Below are 25,749 nucleotides of genomic sequence, written 5' to 3'. Positions count from 1 at the left end.
TTTTGTATTTTTAGTAGAGACGGGTTTCACCATGTTGGCCAGGCTGGTCTCGAACCCCTGACCTCAGGTGATCTGCCCGCCTCAGCCTCCCAAAGTGCTGGGATTACAGGCAGGAGCCACCATGCCCAGCGTAACCCTGTTTTTTTTTTTTTTTTTTTAATATTTATTTACGGATTTATTTATTTATTTTTGAAACAGGGTCTTGCTCTGTTGCCAAGGCTGGAATTCAGTGGCAAAGATTATTGCTGTGAAAAGGAAATAAAAACCTGAGACTCCAATGCACCCTGACAAAAGAAAAAAATTAAGCTGAAGGCTGACTTATGCAAGAAGCTGCCTTTCCTTTTGTTCCAAAGCAGAGAGCTACTGATGAAAGGGTGAATATCCTCACTATGTTCACCTTATCTTATATAAAATGCCTATCTACTGAGCACCAGAGAAATACGTAATTCCACTATTCTGCTCCTTTTCTCTTGCAATTTGTGGATTCAGTAATGTGACCATACCCTCCTTTTTTCCCCTCCAGCCTGCTTCTCCCCTTTAAATAGTGAAGCCCTCAATATCACCTTTGTAGAAACGCACAGATCTCTGTAAACCAAAACTAAAATACAAAAGCCCCCAGCAACCATCTGAATGGACTCCCTCCTATGGGAGGGCACTCTAAACTTTTACCTGAAGAACTGTTTCAGGCCAGGACGGGAAGTGGGAGATTGGACACGCCTCATTATACCCATCCAGCATTACACCCATCAATACAGACCTTAAGTCTGAAAAAATCATTTACAGTCTATTCTAAGTCTGCTACTTGGAGGCTTGGAACTGCATGATAAAACCTACCTCTCCCCAACCCCTTATTGTAACCCACACATTCCTTTCTACTAACTCTTTCAACCAACTGCCAATCAGAATGTTTAAATCTACCAAAGACCTGGAAGCCCCCTGACCTCCCATCCTTTCAGATCAAACCAATAAGATCTTACATGTATTGACTGATATACTATGTCTCCCTAAAATGTATAAAGGCAAGCTGTACCCCAACCGCCTCGAGCACCTGCCACAAGGACCTCCTGAGGCTCTGTCACAGGCACGTCCTTAACCTTGGCAAAATAAAACTTTATTTATTTATTTATGAGACAGAGTTTCGCTCTTGTCGCCCGGGCTGGAGTGCAATGGCTTTCTAAACTGAGAAAGATCAATTTCTTGTCTCAGAAACTTCTTGGTTTACACTCATCTCCCAGGTATTGTCCTTAACCTTGACAAACCTAAATTGATTTGAGACCTGTCTCAGATACTTTTTGGTTTACATAACTCACTATAGCCTCGACCTCCCGGGCTCAAGTGATCCTCCCACCTCAGGATCTATTAATAAAGTTTATTATTATTAAGGCTTATTAACTATTAATAAATATTAAATTGTATTTATACTATTAATATAATTATATACGTCAAACAAACATTAACTTCATCAACATTAATCCGATTAATCTGATCGGTGCTGATTTATGTTAGTTATATATTATATATTAGTAATTAAAATTAATATCATTAAAAGCATATTGGCCAGGCGCAGTAGCTCACACCTGTAATCCCAGCATTTTGGAAGGCTGAGGCAGGCAGTTCACTTGAGGTCAGGAGTTTGAGACCAGCCTGGGCAACACGATAAAACCCTGTCTTTACTAAAAATACAAAAATTCTCAGGGCATGGTGGCATGTGCCTGTAATCCCAGCTACTTGAGAGGCTGAGGCAGGAGAATAGCTTGAACCCAGGAGGCGGAGGTTGCAGATCGCACCCCTGCACTCCAGCCTAGGTGACAGAGTAAGACTCCATCTCAAAACAAAAAACAGCACATTAATAAAGCTTATTAACTATTAATGACACTTACTTAGAATTTTTTAAGTTTTGTAATACACTAAAGGTTGGTTTTTTTGTGTGTTTTTGTTTTGTTTTGTTTTTGAGATGGAGCTTCGCTCTTGTCGTCCAGGCTGGAGTGCAACTGCACGATCTCGGCTCACTATAACCTCCACCTCCCAGATGCAAGTGATTCTCCTGCCTCAGTCTCCTGAGTAGCTGGGATTACAGGCATTCATGCACCACCACGCCCAGCTAATTTTGTATTTTTAGCAGAGACAGGGTTTCTCCATGTTGGTTCAGACTGGTCTCCAACTCCCAACCTCAGGTGATCCGCCCACCTGGGCCTCCCAAAGTGCTGGAATTACAGGCATGAGCCACCGTGCCTGGCCTACACTGAAGTTTTATAGGTTTTTCATTTGTGTGTGTTTGTGTTTTGTTTTGTTTTGTTTTCTGAGACAGAGTCTTGCTCTGTTGCCCAGGCTAGAGTGCAGTGGTTCAGTCTTGGCTCACTGCAACCTCCACCTCCCGGGTTTAAGCAATTCCCCTGCCTCAGCCTCCCGAGTAGCTGGATTACAGGCGCACGCCACCATGCTCAGCTAATTTTTTTGTATTTTTAGTCGAGATGCGGTTTCACCATGTTGGCCACACTGGTTTCAAACTCCTGACCTCAGGCAATCTACCCACCTCGGCCTCCCAAAGTGCTGGGATTACAGGTGTGAGCCACTGCACCCAGCCTATAGGTTTTAAGTTGCTCTATATATTCATCTATCCTTTTTCTATTCCATCAGGTAAATAAAACAATGGTAAAATTTACATCAATCTGTATCTACTGGGCAGATAAACTATACATAATTGCAAATTATTAAAAAAGCAAATATCCCCAGCACTTTGGGAGGCCGAGGCAGGTGAATCATCTGAGGTCAGGAGTTTGAGACCAGCCTGACCATAGTGAAACCCGTCTCTCCTAAAACTACAAAAAATTAGCTGGGCGTGGTGGTGTGTACCTGTAGTCCCAGCTACTGGGAAGGCTGGGGCAGGAGAATCACTTGAACCCAGGAGACAGAGGTTGCAGACAGCTGAGATCACGCCATTGCGACATTGAGACAAGAGCGAGGCTCCATCTCAAAAACAAAACAACACAGCAAATATCCTGCTACCCTCAAATCACTGAAATGTCAGTCACTTTGGAGAGTCCTCCCAAAAGCCGACTATTACGTGGCAGAACTTTTTTGTCATCTAACAAGTTCCCCCTCGGCCTTCAAAAGCTGCTATGATGAAGTCCATGCGAATGACTGACTTTCACACCACTCTCCTCACCCCAGCAAAGCTGCAGAGAAGTTTCATCTTCGGGCTCTTCGTATAGCTTCCTTTTCTCTAAGATCTTTATTTTTTTATTTTATTTATTTATTTATTTATTTATTTTTTGAGATGGAGTCTCGCTCTGTCACCCAGGCTGGAGTGCAGTGGCGCGTTCTTGGCTCACTGCAAGCTCCGCCTCCTGGGTTCACGCTATTCTCCTGCCTCAGCCTCCGGAGTAGCTGGGACTACAGGTGCCTGCCACCACGGCCGGCTAATTTTTTTTTTTTTGTACTTTTTTTTTTTAGTATAGACGGGGTTTCACCGTGTTAGCCAGGATGGTCTCGATCTCCTGACCTCATGATCCGCCCGTCTTGGTCTCCCAAAGTGCTGGGATTACAGGCGTGAGCCACCGTGCCTGGCCTCTCTAAGATATTTATAAATTTACTAGGTAAAGTTTCCTATTGTCATAATCTCTATTATCACCCCACCCCATTAATAATCATTATTCTTAATTATTCTCTTCAGCTGTCCCAAATCCCTCACTTCTCAGATAGCTTTCAATAACTATGCTAGCTAATCAGAGCCTTCCAATCCCAGCACATTGCTCATTGTCTTCAGATCTGTGATTCTATTTGACTGTTTCTCTTATTGTTGGGTCATCTGCTATTAACCTGCTGCTGCCAAGTCAGTTTTTCTTTTTAATTATTTAGGATAGTGCTTCTCAAATTTCAGTGTTGACACGAATTACCTGGTGATCTTGTTAAAATACAGATCCTAATCAGTTAAGTATAGAAGAAGCCTAAGATTCTGCATTTCTAACAAATGCAGGTGATGCCAATGCTATTGTCTGTGGCTCACACTTTGAGTAGTAAGGCTTCAGAGTCCAGACTCAGGTATGGAATCATACCAGAAGCTAAGTGTTTAAAAGTAACTAGTCCCTAGACATACAACATGTTGCTACACCAACAAATACTTGGTTGCAACCTCTCCAAATTCCCTAATTAGCTGTGAAGCATTTCTGAGAAAAAACGCAATTGTGATCTGTGGCTTCATTATCTAAAAGCCACCTCTAGTGATTACCAAAACGAAAACAGATAAGTAGACTGATGCACCTTTCTAGGAGCTGACACCAGGGCTATCATGATCCCTCTTTTATGCCTTTCTACAGTATGGAGAAAAATGCTGAAAATAGCATAAAGTTTTTAGTGGTAAACTTGGGTTTAAATCTAGGCTCCATCACTTACTGGCTCTGACTGAAAGGGTCTCATCTTGAGACGGGAATGATGCCCACAACATTTAGAGCTGTTACATAATTAACTGAAATTATGTGCAAAACATGCTTAGCACAGTTCTCACTACATAGTAAGATCTCCAAACGGATAGCAATAATTATTATTTTGCATTATGTATATATATTGAGAAAGAAGAGAAAATACTGGGAGCCTTTAATAAATGACTGCCAAATGTAACAACACCAAACCAACAAAATATCCTACCAACACTGTAATAACTGTTGTTAATTTCTTCCCAAAAAAGTCAGTATTTAAGGATAAGTCTACTCCAGCTTCAGTCAATTATGATTAAAGACACATCTAAAACTCATTCTACACAGGCCGGGCATCGTGGCTCACACTTGTAATCCCAGCACTTTGGGAGGTCTATGTGGTTGGATTACCTGAGGTCAGGAGTTCAAAACCAGCTGGACAACATGGTAAAACCCCGTCTCTACTAAAAAATATAAAAATCAGCCGGGTGTGGTACCGGGCGCCTGTATCCCAGCTACTTGTGAGGCTGAGGCAGGGAGAACTGCTTGAACCCGGGAGGCGGGAGGTGAGCCAAGATTTTGCCACTGCACTCCAGACTGGATGACAGAGTGAGACTGTTTCCAAAAAAAAAAAAACACACACACATTCTACACAGAATTCTTAGTGTATTTTGTAAATATACTGGGGAAAAAAAAAACAGGGCTAAAGCTGGGCATTTTAGAGAAAATAAATTTTGAAAAATATAGCCCATTAAATGTATAACTTCATTTGTTCACATTGTCAACAAGATAGAAAGTTAAATGGTCCAAAAATAAACTGGAAATTAAACTAAATTTGGGGGCCAGGTTGTGGTGGCTCACGCCTATAATCCCAGCACTTTGGGGGGCTGAGGTGAGCAGATCACCTGAGGTCAGGAGTTCGAGACCAGCCTGGACAATTTGGTGAAACCCCATCTCTACTAAAAATACAAAAATTAGATGGGCATGGTGGTACATATCTGTAGTCCCAGCTACTCAGGAGTCTGAGGCAGGAGGACTGCTTGAACCTGGGAGGCAGAGGTTGCACTGAGCCAAGATCACACCATTACACTCCAGCCTGGGCAACAAGAACTAAACTCCATCTCAAAAAAATAAGCCGGGCATGGTGGCTCACGCCTGTAATCTCAGCACTTTGGGAGGCTGAGGGAGGCAGATCACCTGAGGTCAGGAGAAGTTCGAGACCAGCCTAGCCAACATGGTGAAGCCCCATCTCTACTAAAAATACAAAAAAATTAGCCAGGCATGGTGGCAGGCACCTGTAATCCCAGCTACTTGGGAAGCTGAGGCAGGAGAATTGCTTGAACCCGGGAGGTGGAAGTTGCAGTGAGCCGAGATCATGCCACTGCAATCCAGCCTGGGCATCAGAGCAAGACTCTGTCTCAAAAAATAATAATAATAAAATAAAACAAAATTTTTGGTTTCACAGGTCTTTAGTTACCTTCTTCTTATCTACTATACAAAATAACAATTTTTCCCCCACATTTGTCTCCTTAAGATATTCAAAGACATAAGACTAGATGGAGTACATTTCCTTCCATTCTGGTTGTTTGTACTCAGAATTGCTTCAGTAACTCCACATTGCATATGGATGGGATCAAGTCCCCAAAGCCTATAGCATGGGATACAGAGCCCTGCCTAGCTTGCAGCCTCAATCTCATCTCATTCCATTCCATACATCCTGGGGCTTTCTTTCCCACACCTCAACTGCTTTGTGAGCCTCTCATCTGAAAACTTCTCCAGCTCCCCTGACACACACGCCTCACAATTGCTGGCAAATTCCTCCTACTTTTCAACTAACTTCAGGGGTACCTCCTCCATAAGACATTTTCTGCCCCTTTGCCTCCCGCCCTCTTCTTTCATCCCATCATCTCCTCCCAGTACAGACTTCTACTATAGCCCATTATCATTAATTTAAAATGTCTGTTCATCCCTCTTTCATTACACTGTGGGCTGCCTAAAGAGATGGATGCTACAAAGTTTATTCATCTTTTTAACCCAGTACCTAGCAGTATCTGGCACCCCATGTGCAGTAAACACCTAGTGGCATCAAAGGCGAATGGCATACATGTGGTTATTTTTTATAATTTGAAGATGTACACTGAGATTACTTCCCTATTCTCATGTAAGTTAATGAATACATTGTGTGTTCCCACCAAACTCATTATATATGTGTGGGCAGCAGAGATTAAGAATCACACAAGTAAATATAATTTACAGATTGAATTTATTTTTGTTAGGTCTTGTACCAGATACTCAATAGATGGTTATGTGGCCGGGCACGGTGGCTAATCCCAGCACTTTGGGAGGCCAAGATGGGCAGATCACGAGGTCAGGAGATCGAGACCATCCTGGCTAATACGGTGAAACCCCGTCTCTACTAAAAAAATACAAAAAACTAGCCGGGCGAGGTGGCGGGCGCCTGTAGTCCCAGCTACTCGGGAGGCTGAGGCAGGAGAATGGCGTAAACCTGGGAGGCGGAGCTTGCAGTGAGCTGAGATCAGGAGCTGAGATCTGAGTGCCACTGCACTCCAGCCCGGGCAACAGAGCGAGACTCCATCTCAAAAAAAAAAAAAGATGGTTATGTGTCTCTCCCTCTAATTTATAGCTTGGAGATAAGTTCTGGACCAGTTACTCAAGGATAGAGAAATTCAAGACAGGGAGGATCAGGTCAGGTTGGGGTCTAGTGTAATCAGAAGAGGCTCTACAAATTTCCTAGTTCTCAGACAACAGTAAAGTATAAGAAACACGGGTTCTAGACTGGGCACGGTGGCTCACGCCTGTAATCCCAGCACTACGGGAGGCTGAGGCAGGTAGATCACCTGAGGTTAGGAGTTCGAGACCAGCCTGGCCAACATGGGGAAACCCCGTCTCTACTAAAAATACAAAAATTAGCCAGGCATGGTAGCAAGTGCCTGTAAACCCAGCTACTAAGGAGGCTGAGGCACAAGAATAGCTTGAACCCGGGAGACGGAGGTTGCAGTGAGCCAAAGTTTACACCACTACATTCTAGCCTGGGTGACAGAGCAAGACTCTACCTCAAAAAAAAAAAAAAAGAAAAGAAAAGAAACATGGGTTCTGGAGACAAAAAGCATCAAATACTATCACTGACTGTGCAAGAAGAAATAACAAATACATAATTCAGTTTAATAACCATTCCTTTCCCTTAAAACCAATCTGAGATTTAATTAAAATTCAATCTAACGTAGGCCTGAGGTGGCTTTGAGAGAGCTAAATTAAGTCAAACATATATTCCTCCCCAGAGTAGATCTGGAATTCTGAGAAAAGCAATCTAGTTTTTTGTTTTGTTTTTGTTTTTTTATTGAGACAGTTTTGGTCTGTCACCCAGGCTGGAGTGCAATGGTGCAATCTCAGCTCACTGCAACCTCCGCCTCCCAGGTTCAAGCAATTCTCCCTGCCTCAGCCTCCCAGGTAGCTGGGATTACAGGCACCTGCCATCATGCCCGGCTAATTTTTTTATTTTTAGTAGAGACAGGGTTTCACCACGTTGGCCAGGCTTGTCTCAAAACTCCTGACCTCAGGTGATCTGCCTGCCTTGGCCTCCGAAAGTGCTGGGATTACAGGCGTGAGCCACCGCACCCAGCCAGCAATCTAGTTTTTTAGAGGCATGTCTGCCCCAATAAGGAGCTATATTATCGGGTATGGCCATAGAGGGGAAGGAGGGAGGCACCTCCCTGACTAGTGAATTTGCTATTTTGTCTGAGAATGAGAGGCTAGGGAGAAAGAAAACTGGAAATCCAGTAATTAAAAAAAAAAAAATTATTTTAGATCTACTTTAAGGTAGGCCTTCATGGAAACTCCATCTCTACTAAAAATACAAAAACAAAATTAGCTGGGGTTGGTGGCAGGGGCCTCTAGTCCCAGTTACTCGGGAGGCTGAGGCAGGAGAATCGCTTGAACCCAGGAGGCGGAGGTTGCAGTGAGCCGAGATCACGCCACTGCACTCCAGCCTGGGCAACAAGAGCAAAACTCTATCTCAAAAAAAAAAGGGGGGGGGGGAATATTTAAACTATCCAGTCAATTATCAAATATGCATACAAGCCTAGACAATGAGGCTAAATGGACACTGACAAAAGAAATCTAGTTTCCTGGGGTACCCTCTTCCCATTAAGGAGGAATATTGTAGAATAAGACCTTAGAAGGTAAAGTCCTTGAGGAAGAGGCTTCTGCCTCAAGGTAACTAGCATTTTGTTCAAACACACCATTGGCAACCATTTAATCATATAACTATATTGTGCAATGATTAATATCTTTTTTGTAACAAAGGTACTGCAAAATAAATAGCCCGTAAAATGAGGAATTAAGTGACTTCTTACAGAAATATTAACATGTGACCATGAATAGATACATTATTTTAGGTCATTAAATGGCTTGACAGACTTGAAAGGAGTATAACATAAGAGGATGTTACCAGAAAGCATTAAGAATCAGAAAACAAAGTTAGAAAAACATGTGCAAGTGAGAGGATTTGAATATTGAATAAGAAAACCCAAAGAGGCCTACGTGCCTCCCAGAGCTGGTCCCTAAAGCCTTTTTAATTACATCATTGCATCCCTGGGCACCTCAAGTGAAGAGTACAGAACCCATGTCAACATTCCATATCTCAAACAAAGCATGGCATGCTTTTCTTTATTTTTATGTAACAGTAAGAAATTCAAATTTTCATAGATCTTATGATCTAAAATCCCCAAGCACTTACCTATGATAAAATGGTAAAAAATGACCCAATATTTACCATTCAGTTCATAAATGCAAAAAACAAAGTAGGTGAAAACTTAAATGTCCCTGGTTTGAAAATAAATTCAATATAATTGGTTTTTATGAGACACTCCTGTCCAAAAGCTTTCTACTTGTTGGGAGTAGGGGGAGACTTGAAATACATATATATCATTTATAAGTGACATTTTTAGTTATTTTAACTAAATAGATTTGTTGGTTGATACCTGGTAACAAAGGATACCTTAAAGACTAATCAATGTAAGCCGGGTGTGGTGGCTCACACCTGTAATCCCAGCAGTTTGGGAGGCCAAGGTGGGCAGATCACCTGATGTCAGGAGTTCGAGACCAGCCAAGGCCAACATGGTGAAACCCCGTCTCTACTAAAAGTACAAAAATTAGCCGGGCATGGTAGTGCACGCCTGTAATCCGAGCTACTCGGGAGACTGAGGCAGGAGAATCGCTTCAACCTGGGAGGCAGAGGTTGCAGTGAGCTGAGATCACGCCATCGTACTCCAGCCTGGGCAACAAGAGTGAAACTCCATCTTGGGGGAAAACAAAAAAGACTGATCAATGTAACCTAATTAAAAATAAGTCAGCTTTTAAGTGTTTGAGTCTTAATATTTTAAATTTGTATTTTAATTTTTATTTTGTTTTTGAGACAGATTCTTGCTGTGTTGCCCAGGAATGCTGCAGCATGATCTCTGATCACTGTGACCTCCGTCTCCCGGGTTCAAGCGATTCTCCTGCCTCAGCCTCCCAAGTAGCTAGGATTATAGGCGCACAACACCACACCTGGCTAATCTTTGTATTTTTAGTAGAGACGGGGTTTCACCATGATGGCCAGGCTGGGTTTGAACTCCTGGCCTCAAGTGATCCACCCTCCTCAGCTTCCCAAAGTGCTGGGATTACAGGCATGAGCCACCGTACCCAGCCTAAATTTGTATTTTAACATTTGAATTTTTATTCTTAGTTTTTCAGTCTTACAAATTCTTGACATTGATTACACTCCACTATTTTATTATTTATTCTTTAATGTAGTATCCAAGGTTATGATAGTCAAATAATTTCCCCTGACAACACGCTCTTCACAGAGCTTTGCTTAGCTCATCACTTCCGTTCATTCAGGTCTCTACTCTAATGTCACAACTCAGTCATTCCCTGACCACATTAACTAAAACAGCAACTTTTCACCTCCCAACCTCTGTCCTAAGTCTACCAGTCTCTATTCCCTTTCCCTCTTTTATTTTTCTTAGAATTTTTCACTACCTGAAATTATGTATTTATTATCTGACTCCTCTACTAGGCTGTTAGCTCCATGGAGGCAGAAACCGTATCCCCAAGGCTGTAGCCCCAGGGCCTAGAATAGTACTTGGCATGTAGTAAATGTTTAATATAAATTGGGAAAGATGAAAATAAGGTTTTTTTACTAAAGACCTCCTGATCACTAGCCAAAATATCTCATTTTTCATAAGTCTGCTAAAACATAAAGTTAGATGAATTTCCTAGTTCATATGAGAATTCAGAAAGCTAAAACTACAAACCTGACTCCTGATACAGTAGTCTCAACACTGTACCAACCACATATACTAACATGCATAAAAGTTTCTTCACTCCAAGTATATGAAATATTTAACTCAACAACCACCAAAGTCTCAAATCATTCACTGTTACCACCAATTCATTAAAAACTTCATTGACTTTTCCTAAAACTGTTATGAGCTTTAAAGTTGAGATTTATAGTACGTACCAAAGAACGCCTCATTTGCATTAATATGGTCATAAAGCAGTCAAAGCTGATCATTCCTTCCTGGCTTGAGAGTAGTTTGCTTTTCTCCATGGTATGTACAACCGCTGAGGCTCCCAAAGCCATTTCTATCCATTCAAGAAGATACCGTAATGAACCTCGTTGAGCTGCCAAACCAAGCAGCAACTCAGAAGCTAATCTACGACCTAAAGTGTCTGCCCCAGAATTAGGAATAGTTACTCCTTTAAGAAACGTTGTTACTTGCGATAAGCAGTCCAAGCCCATAGGAGGAATCTTGCTTTCATTTGCTAATGATAATGGTGGTAAAGAGCTCACAACTTCAATTGCAGTATGAATAACATCGTTGCAAAGACTGAGACCAGGTCCTGACACAGGCATCATCCAACTTTGTCTTAGAAGTGCAAATAATAAACTTAGACCAGTTCGAACACCCATTTCTATAAGTGCATCAGTGCTTGACCGGGGGCGTTCACTAACAGAATGGACATCTGCTGACCCAGAACTGCTCTCTGGAGAATGCTGCTGCTGCTTCACCTTGCCTTTGTCATGGTATTTATTAGAAAGTGCATAAAAGACACGCTGGAGTACAAGCAGTCGTTTTCTAAGTGCCCCAGCAAATGGGGAATCCGAACACACCATCTTTGCCAATGCTAGCTGGCTGCTAAGAAGAGCATCCAAATAGTGGTCCTGCTCATCACTTGAAAGAGACTCACGTTCAAAGTCTGGCAACTGTGGTCCTTTGAGGCATAAAACTTGTTGGGGCAAAGGTACTACTTCCTTATTGCTAACCAGTTTAGAATACAGAACAGCAACTCCCTCTCTTGTAGCAATAGATTCACTGTCCTCTGTAATCCAGGAGCTGTTCAAGTGTTCAAGCCATTTCAGCTTCACTGGTGGAATCATAGTTGCCATGTTGATTTATCCTTCAGCCATTAGTCCTGCAAAGGGAGAAGAGAAAACAGTCAAAAACATACAGAGGATTCATAAAATGTTCTAAAATTTCATCTTACATTACAATTAATTATTTCAAACTGGTGAAATGCAACCGGATGCGGTGGCTCAAGCCTGTAATCCCAACACTTTGGGAGGCCGAAGCAGGCCAATCACTTGAGGCCAAGAGTTCAAGATGTTCCTAGCCAACATGATGAAACCCCATCTCTAAAAATACAAAAATTAGCCAGGCATGGTGGCACATACCTCTAGACCCAGCTACTTGGGAGGCTGAGGCAGGAGAATCGCTTGAACCTGGGAGGCGGAGGTTGCAGTGAGCCGAGATTGCACCACTGCACTCTAGCCTGGGCAACAGAGCAAGGCTCTCTCTCTCAAAAAAAAAAAAAAAAGTCTGGAGGTTCATGGCACTGTACGAATGTTACTATTTTAGCTTTGATAAATGTACTATGGTTATCTACTAAGATATTAACATTAGGGATAAATGGGTGAAGGGTATATGGAAACCGTACCATCTTTGCAACTTTTCTGTAAATCTAAAATTCCAAAATACAAAGTTTATTTTAAAAAACAGTAATTTCTGGCCAGGCGCGGTGGCTCAAGCCTGTAATCCCAGCACTTTGGGAGGCCGAGACGGGCGGATCACTAGGTCAGGAGATCGAGACCATCCTGGCTAACACAGTGAAACCCCGTCTCTACTAAAAAATACAAAAAAAACTAGCCAGGCGAGGTGGCGGGCGCCTGTAGTCCCAGCTACTCGGGAGGCTGAGGCAGGAGAATGGCGTAAACCCAGGAGGCGGAGTTTGCAGTGAGCTGAGATCCGGCCACTGCACTCCAGCCTGGGCGACAGAGCGAGACTCCGTCTCAAAAAACAAACAAACAAACAAACAAACAAACAAACAAACAAAAAACAGTAATTTCTTTAGATGTACCTTTTCCATTCAGTTCTGATTCCACTGTCAGTGTAACAGTGGGTTCTACATGCTGATGACTCCCAAATTTTTATCTCCAACCCAGGCCTTCTCCCTAACTCCAAATTCATATACACAATTGCCTACTTGGCCCCTCCACATGGCTATCGAACAGTTTCGGTTATGGCTGGATATCTCAAAATTAACATATCCAAAACTGAGCTCCTAATCTACCACTACCACTACCCCACCCAAACCTGTCCCTCCTACAGACTTCTTCCTCTTAATAAATGGTAACTCCATCCTTCTACTTCCCTGGGCCAAAAACTTTGGGACTCATAATTGTGGAATGGAATACCCACTTTGGAAAGGTGTCTGGCAGTTTCTCATAAAACGAAACATATATCTAACCCTATGACCCAAAAATTCCTCTCCTAAAGATTTATCCAAAACAAAACATAAGTCCATAAAAATACTTCAATCAAAATAGTGGCTGCCTCTAGAGGGTGATGGCATGAACTGACTGTGAGGAGCTTGAGGACACTTCTTGAGGTAATATTCTATGTCTCAATACTGGTGTGGAATACACAGGTTGTACATTTGTTAAAACCTAGTGGGCTGGGCATGGTGGCTCACGTCTTTAATCCTAACACTGAGGGAGGCCAAGGCAGGAGGACTGCTTGAGCTCAGGAGTTCGAGACCAGCCTGGACAACACAGTGAGATCTCGTCTCTACATAAGAAAACAAAAATTAAAAAACTCAGTGAAAGTGCACTTGAGATTTTTACATTGCATTGCATGTAAACTTTACCTCAACAAATACTGAATAGTTAATGATATGCAAGCTAAAGTATACTTGAGGGAAGTAAATAGACATCTGTAATTTATTTTGAAATGCATCAGAAATAAGATGCATTGATATATATTTTTTATATATACACAAAATTTTTAATTACAAAATATTGCAGGGAAGGTATCTCTCAAGCAAGTCCCCAGAATGTCACTTATGATAGCTGGTAATAGAGAAAGATCCTCAATCACCGAAGGGAATTTAGTTTTCATGATATAGGCAGATCATCAAGAAAGCACTCCAGTGATAAAGATTCCAGACTACAGTAATTAAAAGGAGTTTCTCATTTCTCAATATGCCCTGTTAAATTCTAAATATAAAATCTGATGACACTTGCCTTCACAAGTTTATGATTACTATGCTTAATTCATGTTCCTAAGATACTCGGAAAGTATGCACTGAGGAGGGGGAAATCATGATCCTCCACCCCACCCTGACTTCATTTGGTATTAAACACCAGCATTGTGCAGAGGACATAAAAGTGCCTTATTTACCTCCATCCCTTCCCACATAAGCCATATGTAATTGTGCTCTTTTAAATTTGGAAGGCTTAATAGCTGTACAGGGATACGTTGTTATTCTAATTTGTATTTCCCTGATTACTAATAAATCTGAACATCTTAAGTTTGTTGGTCATCTGGATACGCTCTTCTGGGAAATACTTACTCATGCATTTTCCTATTTTGTTATCTTGTCAACTTGTAAAAGTTTTTCGTATTTTATCACAGTCTGTCCTCAACACTGTAAATATTTCTTCTAAATCTATCTTTTACAAACACACACATCTTTTATTTTATAGCTTCTGTTTTCCATTCTTGGTCAAAAGAGTATCCCTGCCCCACTCTCACACCCAGATGCCACATGAATTCTAGATTATCAGCACCTGTATAAAAACCACCTTGATATTCTTGAGAGTTTTTTTTTAAGAAAACACCTGAGTCTTTAGTCCATCTGGAATTAAAATAAATTCTACATTCATCTGGAAGTTTAATACACTCTATATAGCACAGGTTGAGTCCAATTTTATTGTTTCCAGGTAGAAGGCTAGTTATGCCACCACCATTTATTAAGTAATCCAGGACTTCTACATAGTTGAAGGCAATGGCAGCTGCACAGCTATCTGCCCAAAATTTCATCCCCAAACAGTAAAAAAACAAGAAGGAAAAATTAAATTCTATACCAAACCACAACTGTAGCATAACTTGAAGACACAGAATACCAAATTGCAAATAATTGTAAATAAAAAGAGAAAAAGTCAACCAATTCAGGGTACATGCTTTCACCTCCATCCACCCACAAGGCTTTGTGGCAAGCAAAGGCAGACTAAGAAAAACTGCAGAAAAGACAGAGGAGAAAGGCTAGTGAAGGCGCCTAAAAATGATTTGTAGTGACTCCCAGAAAGATTAAATCCACACCGCATCTGAAAACACTGGAAAAGTATCTGGGCAGATCAGAGCACAGACTACGGGGAAGAGATTTCAAGTACCTTTAATTTAAAGCATAATGCATGGTTTAAAAGAGCAGGTGCAATTAAAAAAGACAAGTGTGAAATAAGCATTTGTTGAAATGCAGAGGAAAGAAAAAGCAAAAAGGAAGGGAGAAGTATATGCTTTCACAACTGAGCGGTGAAGGGTAAAAGAAGAAAAAGGGGAAATACTTAGTGTCCTGCAAGACAAAATAGACCCATAAAATTGAAGACAGAACAACCCTTTCCTCAAGTAAAACAAACAACATTTCTGCTATTGTATTTGGACTTTGCTATATTGACTGAAGATAATGCAATTAAGAATATTATAAAATATTCAATATCATAAAAATGAACATGAGAAAACTCAAGTGCATACAGAGCTATTGCAGAAAACAAAAAAAAATTAAATTTCACATTTATCAATTGAGGGAAATTCCCTGATAACAACAAAGCAAAAGAAAGTTTAACAATCCAAACAAAATTAAATAAACTGAAACATATGATGATATGAAAACCCTGAATCAAAATTCAAAACTGAAAGCAGAAATAGACAAAAGGAATAAAAAGAAGAAAAGGAAAGGAAAGAAGAAAGGGAAAGAGGTAACTGAACTCAGAAAAGAAATATGAAGAAAAAGTCAAAATTATCTCAGCAATGAAGAATGAATTATAAAAGTGTTCAAGGAAGAGTAGACTCAATGACATAAAGAAAAATCAAAAGGGTCAGAGAGAAATAAGTGGAAAGAAAAAAAGAGTAATATTCACATTATTGGAAAACGTGAGGAAGAAAAACACAAACCAAACCAAACAAAAACAGAGCTGGTTTTATAGCTGTAATGCAACAAAACTTTCTAAAACAGAAAAAAAATCTGAATCAATATACAAGGTACTTGGGAAAATTAACCCAGACAATCAACTCCAAGAAATAGCCTAGTAAAACTATTAGATTTCAAAGATAAAGATAAAATCCTAAAGACCTCCGAGCAAAGAGATGAAATGACTTTAAAAAGCAAAAGAATTAGCCAGGCATTATTCTAAAACAAAATAGCACAGCAACAGCTTTTATAAAGCAAAAACTACAGGAGATGCAAGGAAACATAAATAGAAATGCTAATAACATGAGACATGAATATACCACTCTCAGTACAACATGGATCAAGTGAACAAAAATAAGAAAATAGAAGACCTAAACAACAAAATAATTCACTTCACCACTAATAGGATCTATTTCTGGATTCTCTATTCCAGTCCACTTGTCTATTCTTACAACAACAGCGACTTGATTAAAATAGCTTTATAAATGTATAAATGTTCTGATGACTGGTAAGGAAATTCTCAGAAGTTTAAGATTATTTTTTTCAGGCCAGGCGCGGTAGCTCACGCCTGTAATCCCAGCACTTTGGGAGGTCAAGGCGGGCGGATCACGAGGTCAAGAGATGGAGAACATCCTTGTCAACATGGTGAAACCCCGCCTCTACTAAAAATACAAAAATTAGCTGGTTGTGGTGGTGCGCGCCTGTAGTCCCAGCTACTTGGGAGGCAGAGAGGCAGGAGAATTGCCTGAACCCAGAAGGTAGAGGTTGCAGTGAGCCGAGATCACGCCACTGCACTCCAGCCTGGTGACAGAGGGAGACTCCGTTTCAAACAAACAAACAAACAAAAGATTTTTATTCAATTATATGCCATCCCTTCCAACACACTACTGAGGTTCTAATCTGATTAGATTTATGTATTTTCAGAAAATAGACATTTTTATGAAATTTGTTCATCCAAGGACAAAGTGTGCCTTTCTATTTGTTCCTATCCTATTTTAGATTTTCTTCATATAAGTCCTGTGCTTTTCTGTTGATTCTTAAGTATTTCTGATTTTGTGATTACTATGAATGGAATTTCCTCATTTCCATTTCTGGTTAATTACTGCTATCTAGTCATCTGGGTAAATCCATATATTTTCCAAAATTATACAAAAATAGAACAGGAAATGAATCAAAGAAACAGACGCCATCTAACAACAGGAAACAAAGGAAGAAAACAAGCAAGTATTAAAATGGTAAAACAGACACTAAAGGTCAGCTATAAGACCAAGCACAGCTACTACATCAACATCTGTAAAATTCACCTATTAAAACCAAAAGACAAAGATTGATATGAAATGATAATAATCTATATGCTAACTGAACAAAACATACATGAAAGTAGTTATGACCCAAAATTTATAATCTGCTATAAATTAAATGTATATAACTATAAATCTAATAAGTAAATCATTTTTAAAATGTATACCCTGTCTATAAGCAATGGATCTAAAACAAGTGATTTCAAAATGCTGAAGATAAAACGTAGGGTAATGATATAACAAACAAATGCAACCAAAAAGAGTATCATCTATTAGGTAATAAATAGGACAAAAAGGGTTACTTGGTAATGATGAACAGTATAATCACTAATAAGATAAAACTGTCACAAACCTTTATGTATAAGCAGAGTAATAAAACAAATGAAGAGGAAACCACAGAAAATACAGGAAAAATGGCAACCACAGTAATAGTCAGAGACTTAAATACAGCCATACCTCATTTATGGCACTTGACTTTACTGTGCTGTAGAGACACTACATTTTTTTACAAATTGAAGGTTTATAACAACCCTGATTTGAGCAAGTGTATTGGTGTCATTTTTCCAAAAGTATATGTTCACTTCATGTAACTGTGTCACATTTTGGTAATTCTTACAATATTTCAAAATTTTCATTATTATTACAACTGTTATAGTAACCTGTAATCAGTAAGCTTTGATTGTTACTATTGTAATTGTGTGGAGGTGCCACAAAGCACACCCATATAAGACGGCAAACTTAATCAACAAATTGTATGTGTTCTGACTGCCCCACCAACCAACCATTCCCCAGTCTCCCTACCCTTGGGAGTCCCTATTGCCTAAGACACAACAATATTGAAATTAGGCCAACTAATAACTCTACAATCGCCTCTAAGTGTTCAAGACAAAGGAAGACACCATGTCCCTTTAAATCAAAGGCCAGAAATGATTAAGTTTAGTGAGGAAGGCAGGCCAAAAGCTAAGCCTCTTGCGCCAGTTAGCCAAGTTGCAATGCAAAGGGAAAGTTCTTAAAGAAACCAGAAGAGCCACTCCAATGAATACATAAATGATAAAGAAGTGAAATCGCCTTTTTCCTGATACGGAGAAAGTTTAAGTGGTCTGGATAGAATATCAAACCAGCCACAACATGCCCTTAAACCAAAGCCCAAGCCAGAGCAAGGCCCTCTCTTCAACTCTATGAAGGCTGAGAGAGGTAAGGAAGATGCAGAATTGTTTGAAGTTAGCAGAGGTTCACTCATGAGGCTTAAGGAGAGAACCTGTCTCCACAACATAAAAGTGCAAGGTGAAGCAGCAAGTGCTGATGTAGAAGCTGCAGAAAGTTATCCAGAATATCTACCTAAGGTAATTGATGAAAGTAGTTACATTAAACAACAGATTTTCAATGTGGACAAAATAGCCTTCTATTGGAAGATGCCATCTAGGACTTTCACAGCTGGAAATAATTCAATACTGCCTTCAAAGGACAGGTTGAGTCTCTTGCTAAGGGCTAATGAAGCTGGTGGACTTAAAGTTGAAGCCAATGCTCTTTTACATTCTGAAAAACCTAGGGCACCTAAGAAGTATTATAAATCTACTCTCCCTGTGCTCTATAAATGCAACAACAAAGCCTGGATGACAGCACATCTGTTTACTATACAATTTACTAAATATTTTAAGCCCACTGTTCAGACCTACAGCTCAGAGAAAAGTTTCCTTTCAAAACACTGCTGTTCACTGACAATGCACCCAGTCACTCAAGAGCTCTACTGGAGATGTACAAGGAGATTCATGTTGTGTTCATACCTACTAAACACAACATCCATTCTGCAGCACATGGATAAAGAAGTCATTTTGATTTTCAAGTCTTATTATTTAAGAAATACATCTTGTAAGGCTACAGCTGCCATAGATAGTGATTCCTCTGATATCTGGGTAAAGTCAATAGAAAATGTTCCGGGAAGGATTCACCATTGTAAATGCCATTAAGAGCATCCATGGTTCATGGGGAAAAGGCCAAAGTATCAATACTAACAAGAGCTTGGAAGAAGTTGATTCTAACCCCCACGGATGACTTTGAGAAGTTCAATACTTCAGTGGAGGAAGTAACTGCAGACGTCATGGAAATAGCAAGAGAAGTAGAATTAGAAGCGGAGCCCGAAGATGTGACTGAATGCAGCAATCTCATGATAAAACTTTAACGGATGAGGTGCTTCTTATGGATAAGCAAAGAAAGTAGTTTATTGAAATGAAAGATATTCCTGGTGAAGATGCTATGAATATTACTGAAATGACAACAAAGGAATAGAATATTACATAAATTTAATTGATAATGCAGTAGCAGAGTCAGAGAGGACTGACTCCTTTTGAATTTTGAAAGAAGTTCTACTGTGGGTAAAATGCTATCAAACAACATTGCATGCTACAAAGAAATCATTCATGAAAGGAGGAGCCAATCAATGCAGCAAACTTCACTGATGTCTTATTTTAAGAAATTGCCAAAGTAATCCCAACCTTTCAGCAACCACCATCCTGATCAGTCAGAAGCCATCAACATCAAGGCAAGATCCTCCATGAGCAAAATCATTACAACTCTTTGAAGGCTCAGAGGACTCTCAGCACTTTTTAGCCAAAAAAAAAAGGACTTTTTAATTTAGATACGTACATTTTTTAGACATAATGCTATTGTACACTTAACAGACTACAGTGTACGCTACACATAACCTTTATATACACTGAGAAACCAAAAAAACTGTGACTTGCTTTACTATGACATTGGCTTTACTGTGATTTATTTGCTATACTGTACTTTTCGTTTTATTGCAGTGGTCTGGAACTAAACCACAGTATCTCTAAGGCATATGCCAGTACTTGACAAATAAGGCAAAGTACAACAGTATATAAACCACCAGTCCTTAAATCTATTGGTAGACCATGAATTCCTTTGAGAATCTGATAAAAGTTGTGGACCCTGACTCCCCAAAGAATAAAACTCATGCTCATACTCATAAAAATATGAGCAAATTTCCAAAGGTTTCCTGGATGTCCTGAGGTAATCTATGTAATCCAAAATGATAAATCTAATCTAAAATATTATGCATATCCTAAAATATGTTCTTTTTAAGTACCAGTGGAAAATATTTTCAAATTGACCATTATACAACAAATAGTTCAAAAGTATACACATAATTTAGACCACAGTTCTAGCCAGAAAGTAGTGAAACCAAAAAGTATTTACAAAACTAAAATTAAGCAATCTTCAAGACACACTGTTAAAAAAAAAAATGCAGTTTCTGTATACTGTAATAGTTCCTATACAGTAACACACCTATATTAAAAAGGGTTTATATATTCATATATCATGTTCATAAATGCATGGAATAAACGCTGAAAACATTTTTTTAAAACCTAGGAACACTAGTTGCCTCTGGGGGAAGGAGAACTGGGTTACTGGGAGCTGGGGTAGGAAAGATATCTGCTCTTCACTGCAAAAACTTGAATTTCTTATATGTGCATGTATTATCAGTGCAAATTTTTTTTTTTCTTTTTGAGATGGAGTCTCACTCTTGTCACCCAGGCTGGAGTGCAGTGGCGCAATCTCGGCTCACTACAACCTCCGCCTTCCGGGTTCAAGCGACTCTTGTGCCTCAGCCTCCCAAGTAGCTGGGACTACAAGTGCCTGTCACCAAGCCTAGCTAATTTTTTTTGTACTTTTAGGAGAGTCGGGGTTTCACTGTGTAGGCCAGGATGGTCTCGCTCTCCTGACCTCAGGTGATCCGCCCACCCTGGCTTCCCAAAGTGCTGGGATCACAGGCGTGAGCCACTGCGCCTGGCCTATCAGTGCAAATTTTTAAAAAACATTTTTAAAGAAATCCAAAACAAGGCAAAAGCTAAATTTTTGGAAACTAAGTTTCTTAAACAAAGAGAGGAAGGGGAAAGGAGTTACAAATTATCTAGAAAGTTACATAAAGGAAACATTTATCAAAATAAAGGGAATGTAGTCAAAGTTGACTCAAATAAATATATAAAGACTTAAATGCTCCATTCATAACTAAGAATTAAATGAAAGTCAGGTGTGGTGGCTCACGCCTACAATCCCAACATTTTAAGAGGCCCAGGTGGGAGGAAGCTTTAGGCCAGGAGTTCAAGACCAGACTGAGCAACATAGCAAGAGACTGTCTCGACAAAATGTTTAAAAATTATCTGGGCGTATGGTAGTACACGACTGTGGTCCCAGCAACTTAGGCCTGGGAGGGAGGATCGCTTGAGCTCCGAAGTTCAAAGCTGTGAGCTATGATTGCACCACTGCACTCCAGCCTGGGCAACAGGATAAAGCCAAGTCTCTTAAAAAAAATTTAAATATATTAATAATTCAATTCAAAAATAGAAAAACAAAATAAGAACATTAAGCTGGGCATGCTGGCTAACACCTGCAATCCCAACACTTTGGGAGGCCAAGGTGGGCGGATCACTTGAGCTCAGGAGTTCAAGACCAGCCTGCACAATATGGAGAAACCCCATCTCTACAAAAAATACAAAAAATTAGTCAGGCATGGCAACGCATGATGTGGTCCCAACTACTTGGGAGGATGAGGTGGGATGATCCCTTGAGCTCAGGAGGTCAAGGCTGCAGTGAGTCAAGATCATGCCACTATACTCCAGCCTGGTCAACAGAGTGATACCCTGTCTCTAAATAAATAAATAGGGAAGCAGAAGGGGAAGAAAAGGGAAATTGGTAAATTAGAAAAATTCAAAAACAACAGGATTGATATCTCAGAGAGATGATTTTCCTTTTTCTTTTTTAGAGACTGGGGTCTCACTGTGTTGTCCAGGCTGGTCTTGAACTCCTGGACTTAGGCAATGTTCCCACTTTGGCCTCCCAAAGTGCTGGGATTACAGGTGTGAGCCATCATGCCCAGCCCAAGAGATAATTCTTTAGTGGAAAAAATGAAAACAATTAGCTAACAAAATTAAGGAAAAAAAAAGACAAAACATAAGGTACTCAATATTATAAATAAGAATGGAAAGATAAGCTGGATGCACTGCAGAGTGCCTGTGGTCCCAGCTACTTAGCAGGTTAAAGTGGGAGGATTGCTGGAGGCCAGGAGTTCGAGGCTGCAGTATGCTATGATTGTGCCTGAGAACAGCCACTACACTCCAGGCTAGGCAACACAGCAAGATCCTGTTTTCTTTTTTTTTTTTTTTTTTTTTTTTAATTATAAAAAAAGGAAGAATGGAAAGACAGCTGTGAAGAGCAGTTTGGTGGTGTTATCTCAAAAATTTCAAAACAGAGTTTCCATATGGCCCAACAATTCAACTCCCAGATCTATACCCAAGTGAACTGAAAACTTGTACACAAACAGTCATTGGAGCATTACTCATAATAGTCAAAAAGTGGAAACAACACAAATGACCATCAAGATATGAATGAATAAACAAAATGTCGTATAATCTATACAGTGGAATATTAATCAGCCATAAACAGGAATGAAATACTGATACATGCTATACTTTGAGCCTTGTAAACATTCTGCCAATTGAAAGATGTCAGACATAAAATGCTACATACTGTATGATTCTATTTATAAGAAATGTACAGGATGGCCAAATGCATACAGATAGAAAGTAGAATAGTAGTTGCCAGAGGCTAGATAGGAAGGGAAAATGGAGAAACTGGTTAGTGAGTATTTTACTTTGGAATTATGAAAATGTTTTGGAACTAGATAGAGATGGTAGTTGCACAATACTGTGAAAGTACTAAATGCCACTAAATCGCTCGTTTTAAGATGGTTAATGGTACACGATGTGAATTTCAACTCGATTATTGACTGATTGATTGACTGATTGAGACAGTTTCACTCTTGTTGCCCAGTCTGGAGTGCAATGGCATGGTCTCAGCTCACTGCAAACCTCTGCCTCCCAGATTCAAGCAATTCTCCTGCCTCAGCCTCCCAAGTAGCTGGGATTACAGGCGCCCACCAACATGCCCGGCTAATTTTTGCATTTTTAGTAGAGACAGAGTTTCACCATGTTGGCCAGGCTGGTCTTAAAGTCCTGACCTCAAGTGATCCGTCCACCTCGGCCTCCCAAAGTGCTGGGATTACAGGCGTGAGCCACCATCCCCCCCAGCCTCAATAAGTTATTATTATTATATTATTATTTTTGAGATGGAGTCTCACTCTGTCACCAAGGATGGAGTGCAGTGGCATGATCTTGGCTCACTGCAGCCTCCACCTCCAGGATTCAAGAGATTCTCCTGCCTCAGCCTCCTGAGGAGCTGGGACTACAGGCATGCACCACCACACCCGGCTAATTTTTGTATTTTTAGTAGAGAAGGGGGTTTCGCCATGTTGGCTAGGCTGGTCTCGAATGCCTGACCTCAGGTAATCCACCCACGTCAGCCTCCCGAAGTGCTAGGATTACAGACATAAGCCACGATGGCTGACCAATAAATCATTTAAATTAAAAAAATATATATATGGCAGATTAATGCTTCCCCAAAATGAACTGAGGGTTATGTTACTAAAAGAAGAGAGATCAATGGTGGGTAAACAAATACTCAAAAAAAGTTGGTTACATCAAGAATGACTCTGATGAGTCAAAATACTACAGAGCCAGACTCTACAGACACAGAGTGTCTGTAGCCAGACATGTCTACAGTCCCAGCTACTTGGGAGGCTAAGGCAGGAGGATCACTTGAGTCCAGGAGTTCAAGGCTGTAGTGCACTATTATCACTCCTGGATAATACAGCAAGACTCCATCTCTTTAAAAAAAAAAAAAAAAAAAATTACTAACCTGGACAATATGGCAAAATCCTCACTCTACAAATAATACAAAAAATTAACCAGGCGTGGTGGTGCATGCTTGTGGTCCCAGCTACTGGGGAGGCCATCTGAGCCCGGAAGGTCAAGGCTGCAGTGAGCCAGTATTGTGTCACTGCACTCCAGTCTTGGCGACAGAGTGAGATCCTGTCTCAAACACACACACAAAAAAAAACTTACAAGCCAGTTTCATCAAATTGAATTCAAAGGAAAGAAAGTTCAAGTGCATTTAAAGAATAGGAAGTAGATCAGAATAGCTAGAATACATAAAGACACTAATATAAAATTGTAGGAAAATGAAAGCAGTTCAGAATGTGAAAAAGTTAACAAACAAATGAATTTTGATTTTTATTCTATAATCTATTACAAGTCAGACTGATTTGGGGAACAAAAGTGTTATCTGCACCTAACACAGCATCTGATACCTATATGCCCTCAATGAAGGATGCATTTCAAAAAACCCCAATTTGACAGTTGTTTACTGTAAATTGGAGAGTGGGGATAATATAGTTGGAATACTACTGAAATAAATCAGTAATGAGATTTAAAGAAACTATACTTGCAATAAAACAAAGCTCTGATTGTTTTAAGGAAGAATTATATCTATTATGACTTCAACAGATAATTCCTAAGCTACTTTAAATGTTTTAGGGCATAGAGCAAAGAGTCTCAGTTCTTTTTAAGCAGTCAATAAAGTAACAACACCAAAACTCAACGAAGCACAAAAAGTACAACTGTAATACTACCACAATTGTGGATTTCATAATCTACAATTAATAAAAATCTGCAATTAAAAATATTAGCAGCTGGGCGCAGTGGTTCACGCCTGTAATCCCAGCACTTTGGGAGGTTGAGGCAGGTGGATCACCTGAGGTCAGGAGTTCGAGACCAGCCTGACCAACATGGTAAAACCCCATCTCTACTAAAATACAAAATGAGCTGGGTGTGGTGGCAAGTGCCTGTAATCCCAGCTACTTGGGAGGCTGAGGCAGGAGATCGTGCCACTGCACTCCAGCCTGGGCAACACAGCAAGACTCCGTCTCAAAAAAAAAAAAAATTAGCAAGGAAAACGAGAAAGTACATTAATAGGGGTTCATTCCAGGAATATAATGATGGCTCAACATAGAAAAATCTATTAACATTAACCAATTTCATGTTATGTTGAGATGTGAAAAATACACTTGATAAACTGCAACATCCATTCCTAATAAAAAATCTACTAATAAAGCAGGAATAAAAGGTTTTTAAAAATGATTTAAAATTACATATCACAAAACAAAACCATCAGCAGCATTGACTCTAGAGTCAAGTAGAAGATAAGAGTGCCCACTTGTCACCACTATTATCAATAATGAAATTGAGGTCCAGCACGGTGGCTTACGCCTATAATCCCAGCACTTTGGGAGGCAGAGGTGGGCAGATCACCCAAGGTCAGGAGTTCGAGACCAGCCTGGCCAACATGGTGAAACCCATCTCTACTAAAAATACAAAAATTAGCCAGGTGTGGTGGCACATGCCTGTAATCCCAGCTACTTGGAAGGCTGAGGCAGGAGAATCGCTTGAACCCAGGAGGTGGAGGTTGCAGTAAGCCACGATGATGCCACCCAGGTCGCTCCAGCCTGGGTGACCAAGCGAGCCCTGTTTCAAAAAAAAAAAAAAATGAAAGAAGAAAAGGAAGGCAGGGAGGGAGGGAGGGAGGGAGGAAGG

General features: G+C 40.2%; 1 protein-coding gene across 1 annotated transcript in view; it reads right to left on the bottom strand.

Moving 5' to 3' along the window:
• Positions 1-25,749, bottom strand: part of HERC1 (HECT and RLD domain containing E3 ubiquitin protein ligase family member 1) — a 239,046-nt gene that overhangs the window by 162,568 nt on the left and 50,729 nt on the right. The window contains 1 exon segment of the mRNA XM_017863682.1: positions 10,936-11,891. Coding sequence (XP_017719171.1) covers positions 10,936-11,865 — 930 coding nt within the window. The 5' untranslated portion in view covers positions 11,866-11,891.

This window comes from Rhinopithecus bieti, unplaced genomic scaffold (genome assembly GCF_001698545.2).
Source record: "Rhinopithecus bieti isolate Rb0 unplaced genomic scaffold, ASM169854v2 scaffold_72467, whole genome shotgun sequence".
Lineage (NCBI taxonomy): Eukaryota > Metazoa > Chordata > Mammalia > Primates > Cercopithecidae > Rhinopithecus > Rhinopithecus bieti.
This window is presented reverse-complemented; position numbering and strand designations above follow the sequence as displayed.